The sequence below is a fragment of the Barbus barbus genome (genome assembly GCF_936440315.1).
Source record: "Barbus barbus genome assembly, chromosome: 3".
Classification (NCBI taxonomy): Eukaryota; Metazoa; Chordata; class Actinopteri; order Cypriniformes; family Cyprinidae; genus Barbus; species Barbus barbus.
Genome location: NC_136731.1, coordinates 3,432,280 through 3,440,600, shown reverse-complemented (window position 1 = coordinate 3,440,600; position 8,321 = coordinate 3,432,280). Strand labels below are relative to the sequence as shown.

The window sequence follows — 8,321 nt, the reverse complement described above, 5'->3', positions numbered from 1 at the left end:
TCAAACTCTAAGCCTCCATATTAAATGCATTTGTTGTCTGTAGGACAGGCCGTGATTGTCTGAGGGTCTGGACAGCTTTATCTCAGCGGTCAGCTCCTCAGACATCAGGACTGAGCATGTTATAAACGCGGACTCGCTGTCTCTATATCGCTCTCACTCGCTCGACGCTTTCTACTGCGCTGTGACGTCACACAGGTGGCTCGCGGAAATGGCCGAGCATTCACGGAAAAACACGATGTTCTCCATTAACTTTAACCGATTAAAACATCGATTGCGATTTTGCTTCGTGTCACTGCTAGTCATAATACACACAAATCACATCTGAATTCATCATATGTACACACCTCATAAACATATGAATCTCTTACAGCCTGGCTTTAAACGAACAAGCACAGGTTTAGGTCGCTTAAGCTGTAAGATTGTTACATTTAAAAAAAACTCGGTTTTTAAAAAATGCGCTGGTGACTCGCGCTCTGCTGAGTTCCATTTCGGAACGTTCGTGCATCGCGATGACGTCACTCGGCAGTCCCTTGAAAGCGCGCGATGGAATACTGCCTTCACAGTAAATAAAGAGCGAGAATCTGAGCGTTTGTGACGAGTTTGCAGAGCGCTAGAGAAAATCTACATACGAAAGTCTGCAGACAGAAACACACAGTGTACAGACTGAAGTCTACTCCAACACTCTCTCAGCATCACCATGTGCTCAGCATCTGAGTCCGGGTCTAATGAGACAGAAGCGGCTGTGTGGCTGGATAACATCAGCTTCTGCAGCGGCTTCTGTCAGTGGATCCACGAAGAGCTGAGTATCGATTCACTGCCAGCTGACTCACAGCAGCCTGTGGAGTCAAGGGCTTCAGCAGCAGAAGCAGAAGCAGTGAGTGCACAGCCCTCTGCTGAGAAAAGCCCAACAGGTCAGATTATTATCAAATAAATAAACCCTTTCATCCCATTATAAAATAAGACACATTTAATAGTCGAGAAATACTTGCATAATATTTTTTGCAACAATTGTAGTCAAAAATTAGCATTTCAGTTTTTATTAATGGTGCAGTAGTAAGTGTTTTTGAAATCCACTGTGCTAAGTAAACATGCGCTACACAGACATCTTTAATAATCATTGATGTTTAATTTGTGGTCAGACATGTTTCTAATATTTTTCTTGTTTTTCTTCCATTTAGAAATTCCTACACGAGGCAACAGGAGGAGCAAAATCCATGCGTTCTTCAAGAGAGCATGGAAGGCTGTAAAGAAGCCGTTCCTCCGCTGCAGACGGACAAGAGAGGAGTCCGGTGCTCCACAGCAATCTGTTCCCGAGCCGGCGTCTGTCCCGGGTCCCTCTCAGCTCCAGAACGTGCCTGACACCGATCCAGCTGTTCCCGAGCCAGCATCTGTCCCGGGTCCCTCTGAGGTCCAGAACGTGCCTGACACTGATCCGGCTGTTCCCGAGCCGGCGTCTGTCCTGGGTCCCTCTGAGCTCCAGAACGTGCCTGACACCGATCCAGCTGTTCCCGAGCCAGCGTCTGTCCCGGGTCCCTCTGAGGTCCAGAACGTGCCTGACACCGATCCAGCTGTTCCCGAGCCGGCGTCTGTCCCGGGTCCCTCTGAGCTCCAGAACGTGCCTGACACCGATCCAGCTGTTCCCGAGCTGGCGTCTGTCCCGGGTCCCTCTGAGCTCCAGAACGTGCCTGACACCGATCCAGCTGTTCCCGAGCCGGCGTCTGTCCCGGGTCCCTCTCAGCTCCAGAACGTGCCTGACACCGATCCAGCTGTTCCCGAGCCGGCGTCTGTCCCAGATCTCCCCAACTGGAAGCCAACTACCAGTGAGTCTGCTGTCAGCTGCACCCTTATTTTTAAAGTATTATTACTTTGTAACTCTAATATCACCTACTTTGACTCAACTGTACCTTAACCGTGTATAGTATAGTAACATTTGTCAGACAGCAGTGCTTTTATATCAGACATTTAATTTAATATTCAATACCTAAATCTATTCTGCAACCTCTTGTGTTTTTCAGAATCTTTGTACAAATTATACACAGTGCAAGATTTGATAGGAACGGGAAGCTACGGCAAGGTGTTCAAGGCAATCCGAAAATCCGACGGCCAAGAGGTAACACACTTTTACTGAACATTTTGCTCCTTATGTAGAGATTAGTGCTGTCAGCACTAGTACAGATCCATGTAGACTTGATCTAAACGTGTTTAAAATAAATGACAGATTGTAGAATGTAAGAAAAATGAATAATATATGTATTTTTTTCTCTCTTTGCAGGTTGCCATCAAAAAAATGCGGAAATGGAACAACCGCTGTTCTCTTCAAATAGTAAGTTGGCAAAGAGTAAAGAATACATGTTTAATTGTTTAAAGGTTCACATACATGTGCCGCTGCTCTGCGAAACCTAAATCCACAGCTATCTAACCTTTCGTCGTCTTGTCTTGTTCTCTAGCCTGGTTGTTCCAGACCTCTGGCTACAGAAGTGGGGCTGATGCTGATGTTGAGACGTCCTCCAGTGTGCCCCTACATCATAGAAATGTACGAGTGGTTCGATCGGCCCCTGATCTTCTCGCTCGTTCTGGAGTTCCCTCAGCCGTGTGTGTCCTTGCGAGAGTTCATCAATGATTCGTCAGGACTGACTGAACCGGTTGCACGTGGCTTCATGCACCAGTTAGTCCTGGCAGTGCAGCACTGCGTAGACCACGGTGTGTTTCATAACGACGTCCATGCTGATAACATCCTGGTGAACACAGACACTCTGGAGCTGAAGCTGATTGACTTCGGCTCCGGTCACCTGCTTGACAGCGCTGGCTATGACAGCTTGCAATATATAGGTGAGCTGGCTTTTTGTATTGCATTGTGTTTTAATCTGTTTTCTGAAAAACACGTGGAAAAATATTAATCATACAACGTCTTGCTTGCAGGAGCATTACAGTTCTGCCCACCAGAGGTCTTCTCGAAACCAAAATACTACGCCGTCCCAACAAACGTCTGGGCTCTAGGTGTTACACTGTATATGATGGTGAACGTGAAGCTGCCTTTTTCCAGCGTCAAGGAAATATTGGAATCCTGTCCTTACTATTGGAAAGCTGACGTATCCATCGGTGAGAAAACAGACACTGATAAACCCACACCATTTACTTCTCATTATAGCTTTATCAGATACTTCAGAAGGTATTTTCACACGTAAGCTCTGGTGTGTTACGTGGTCTTGACTAACCATCTCTCTCCTCCAAACTTGTACAGCATGCTGTGATCTGATCTACCAGTGTCTGGACCGCAGTCCAGCGAAGCGGCCGACGTTAGAGCAGATCTTACAGCACGAATGGTTTGAAAGTCAGCTCTAGGATGAAGGCAGACGTGGGATTCCTTCTGTCATCTGGGTCAGACGCAAGGTAGTGTAACAAAACTACATTTGCTGTTGTATTTTTCAATTCTGAATTATGATCAGAAAACGAAGCAGCTATTGAACAGTATAGGCCATTTTAATGTTCTGGTCCTTTTCTAAATAACATGACTAGATGATGAAACAGAGACTGGGTGAAGACAGTGTCAAGATTACTCCTGCTTTGTGTTCCTCAATGGACACACAGCATCCAGTCGGCTGAAGAACCCTGGACTAGATAGGAAACAAGATCCAGAGACAGAAACAATGCCTAATTTTCTTGAGACCATGAGCATGTACAGACCTATAAAGGACCAGTGTGGCCATTTCTTAAAAATGGAAAAGAGGGGTCAGATTTGCGATGTTTGAAAAGCAAATTATTTTTCAGTCTTCGTCTGGCCTGATGTTATTTGCCGTGACTGGCACTGAATTGGTCATGATTTCAGAGATGAATGCAGCGCTTCCAGGTCTTTTTATAAAATATAAATAAAATTGGTTAAATTAAAGTGATTCCTATGTTGTTGTTATTGTTTTTTGGAAGAAATAAAAAGTAGGTTCTTTTTAAACTTGTGAAAGGTAGTAAAATACATAGAGTAAAATCAACAATCCTCTCCAAAGGTAAGATCTTTGAGCAGCTGATGGACACAGAAATCACAAACATGGAGGAAAACATACTAGGTAGGGTTGTGGATTTATTGATGCTTTGAGATGTTTGTGCGCCTGTCGCTCTTATTTTATTTTTATTATGATTTATTATTACTGCAGAACAGACAAGCTCAGGGAAAGATGGTAGTAGCTTTAACAATGAATGATCATAATGACACAAAAGAAAACATATATAATGGGTTTGCGTATATCATAGTATGAGATTATATACACAGGGACAAAAAGATTAAATATCTTTGTATAATCATAAAATTCATATAATCATAATGCATTAAAATTGTATTTGTTTTTGTTATTTATACGCCTCAGGGATGAAACCAGAGACCAGGGGCGCCGCTAGCAATTTTGGGCCCTATGAAAGAACATGAGGTTGGGCCCCCTACCCACACCCATTCTGCACCAAGCATACAAGTCACCCTAGCTATCCAAAAACATTGTCTGCAATTTAATAATACTGACCTATTGCTTTCGACCGCTAGGTATCAGTATTTAGTCAGAGACCAACCATGGCAGTAGCTAGCAGATGATTTATTGTTCAAATGCAAATGTAATAGAAAAATACAGTACAGTAATAAAATATTCAAATAAAATGCAATCTCCATAGATGAGAGGATGGTGGCATCCAAGGCGAGGTCTGGACTCAAGCAGTACATGAAGAACAAACCTACTAAATGGGGCTACAAGCTTTTTGTCTTGGCAGACTCCCGGAGTGGTTACACCTGAGAGTTCTTCGTGTATGAGGGTAAGTCCATGCCATCTCAGAATGGGCTGAGCTATGAGTCTGTCATGTCACTCATAGACGAAAAGATGTTGGGCACTGGCTACAAGCTGTACGTTGACTACTTTTATACCAGTCCCATGCTTTTCAGAGACCTCCTCTCTAAGAAGATTTGGGCATGTGGCACCATTCGTCCGAACAGGATCGGTTTCCCAAAGTCAACCACCAACAAAATGCTCCACGAGGGTCCATGCGATGGCTCAGAGAGGATGAGCTGCTGTTTGTGGAATGGAAAGACGCCCGGGAAGTACTGATGTGCTCCACTTTCCACAAAGCATATGAAGGACAATGATGGGCAGTGGTCTCAAGTGCATGTGCTTGTTCCAGGTGCTGGACTACAACAGGTTCATGGGTGGAGTGGACCTGTCCGATGCTCTCATTGGATACTACAAAGTGCTCCACAAGACACAGAAGTGGTACAAATACTTCTTTTACCACTTTGTAGATATTGCTGTTGTCAATGCCTTCATTTTGCATCAGCATCTGGCCAGAGCACAGGATGAAAGACCCCTGACCCAGAAAGCATTCAGGGAAACGCTTGTTCTGGAACTTGCAGGCTTGGAATCAAGCTCAGCTGCTCCTCGGGCTTCAAAAGTCGATTGCCACAATCCAAAGCACGTCACAGACGACAGCACTGCTGGACGGCGAAAGTGCAAGCTTTGCCATCAGAAGAAGTTTAGGTGGATACATCAATCGGACCCTGAAAAATAGTTCTGAGGAAGGAGAGAAGCCATTGCTAGTGTGAGACTGTTACAGCGAGGGATGCATGGCCAGTAAGTTTTGATCCTGATTCTTTCTGTTATAGGGAGCTTTTGTGTTCCATATAATGCACACATTAGAAAAAGTATTGCTCGGCTTTAAACCCATTGATTTGATTTCATTCTAATTTTCTAATTCTAATTTATTAAAAAAAAATGTTGTTCTGCTTACACACTTTTTCCTCTCTCCTTATTTGTAGTGGGTGTCTTCTGGGTCGGCACAGTTGGAGCAAGTGTGACGGGCTGGCGTGAGGCAGTACAGATTAGTACACACACACACACACACACACACACACACACACACACACACGCGTGTACACAGTGTTGCAAATTTGATTTGCTCTGCTTCCACACTTTCTCTTTCTCCCGATTTCTTGTCTTTCAGTGGCTTTGGATTCCAGTTGGTTCGAGGACAAACCTTATTAGTGACTGCCTTGAGTGTCTTCCAACACTTTGTAAATAAAAAGTTGCTTTAGTTTTTCAGTAACTATATATTCATCATAATTAGCTGTTTACTGTTTTAGATTTATTTGAATGAAAAGCTGTTACAGTTACAAATGTTGTAAAAAAAAATTATTTTGCATGTTTTGTTTATTTTGCATTAGTTCTAAAATTATCACTGATCAAATCTGTTTGTTTCACTGTTTCCGTTATTAGAATTGTTCAAAATAAAAACTATTTAGTTAGAAAGTTCAAATGTTGTTCTGAAATTCTTGTGTGGTTTCATAGGCAGAGCAGTTATGAATTGATATATATGTATGTATTATGTAGTTTTGACTCATTTGGTTATCAGGTGTCCATTTGGAGTTTCCAAGTGGCCTTTTTGAAAGGACGCCTAGACTTTTTGGGGAAAAAAAGCTTGCAGAAGCTACATTTTTAGGAGCATCATCCTCAAATTTGAATCGAAACATGGTGAGAGATTCAGCTTTATCCTTATGGTGTTTTCAGGCCTTTGACATAAAAGTTTCATCAATTTGTCCCTTGGTGAAGTTCATTCAAAGAAATCGTAAGTCACTTTTATGTATATTTTACCATGTTTTACTCTGTTACTACACTACTTTTGAGTTATTATGACTCTTGGCTAACCTAGTTTCAAGTGTCCAGTTTCAAACAAGATCAGATTTGTGAATATAGACCATAGGGTTCCAGAGCTACAGACATTTTTATGTCGTTTTTCAGAAAATGCTCAAAAATAGGGGCGCAGGTTAAGAGGTTAAGCAGATTCCAATGCCTGAATTGCAGTGTTGGGTTACTCAAAAAAAGAAATTCACTACAAATTACTTCTTTTAAAATTGTAATGTGATTACATTACTGATTACTGCATTTAAAAAGTAATCAGATTACTAATTACTTTCAAGTTTACTTTATTTTTCAAATAATCAAACCTTAAAAATACACTACAATGTGAAACTCATGGTTCTTTTAATAATTTAATATATTGACTGAAAAATTACATAACTATCAAACTTGACACTTGACATTTTTTCCTTATAACAGTGAAAAGAACGTAAAATGTTTAGTCATTTTTGATCATACGTATGAGTAATAAAGTTTTCGAAACTTCGTTTGTTTTTAGAAAAGCACAATGTTTTGTTGTCATTGCGAGTGAATATAAAGAAAACTAAAAGGTTGCGCTTTCTGCCATCTCGGTCTCCGCGCACATCTTTCTGAAACGTGTCACGCTCCTGAAGGAACACGATGCATTAAGAGCCAGGGGGTGAAAACTTTTGAACAGGATGAAGATGTCCAAATTTTTCTTATTTTGTTGAAATATCATATTTTTCCATTTAGTACTGCCCTTCTGACGCGACAGAAGATACTTGCATGTTTCCTGGAAGACAAATGAAGTACAATTTACCTTGATCTTCAAATTCAAAAAGTTTTCACCCCCGGCTCTTAATGCATCGTGTTTCCTTCAGGAGCATCAGTGAATGTTTGAACCTTTTTTAATTGTTGTGTTTGAGTCCCTCAATCATCCTCAGTGTGAAAAGGTGGATCTCAAAATCATACAGTTACTGCTGGAAAGGGTTCAAATATGCAAAAGATGCTGGAAAACTGAGGAATCTGCAGGACCTGGAGGATTTTTCTGAAGAACAGAGCTCAGTTTAACTGTTCAGAACAAACAAGGGACTCATGAACAACCATCACAAAACAAAAAAACAGTCGTAGATCATCCAGGTAACCACACGCAGTATTAAGAACCAAGGGTTCCCAAACTTTTGAATGTGGTTATTTTAATAATTTCAGCTATTTTTTTGTCTTGTGGATTATATGTAAACATCTTTTATGGAAAATATCTTACTCAGGACAGAACTAAATAAAAAATAACATGCATTTTGTATGATCTCTCTTATTATGGTAAAATTACCCACATTTTCACAGATTCTGCAAGGGGTTCCCAAACTTTCGATCCCCACTGTATATGGGACCCATATTTGTAAACAAAACCAGTCTTAATCGCTGGGGTATATTTGTAGCAATAGCCCAAAAAAAAAGGGAATATGTGTCGAAATTATTGATTTTTATTTTATGCCAAAGATTATTAAGACATTATATATAAGATAATATCTTCATGGAACATGATCTTTACTTAATTTCCTACTGTAAACATATCAAAACTTCATTTTTGATTAGTAATATGCATTGCTAAGAACTTAATTTTCACAACTTTAAAGGTGATTTACTCAATATTTAGATTTTTTTGCACCCTCAGATTCTAGATATTCAAATAGTAGCATC

General features: G+C 41.0%; 1 protein-coding gene across 2 annotated transcripts; it reads left to right on the top strand.

Moving 5' to 3' along the window:
• The first annotated feature begins 485 nt into the window (after positions 1-485).
• LOC306854460 (uncharacterized protein) lies at positions 486-6,276 on the top strand. Of its 2 annotated transcripts, XM_079392486.1 has the most exons (12): positions 486-911; positions 1,179-1,820; positions 2,016-2,110; positions 2,273-2,323; positions 2,448-2,829; positions 2,920-3,099; positions 3,242-3,390; positions 3,999-4,058; positions 4,356-4,415; positions 4,651-4,788; positions 4,916-5,597; positions 5,783-6,276. In XM_079392486.1, exons 1-7 carry the CDS (start codon positions 698-700, stop codon positions 3,340-3,342), a joined length of 1,665 nt encoding a protein of 554 aa, XP_079248612.1. In that variant the 5' UTR covers positions 486-697; the 3' UTR covers positions 3,343-3,390; positions 3,999-4,058; positions 4,356-4,415; positions 4,651-4,788; positions 4,916-5,597; positions 5,783-6,276. The 2 variants fall into 2 exon arrangements, with proteins under 2 accessions (XP_079248612.1, XP_079248613.1); XM_079392487.1 differs by lacking the exon at positions 3,999-4,058 and having other exon boundaries at positions 525-911.
• Positions 6,277-8,321: the final 2,045 nt, after the last annotated feature.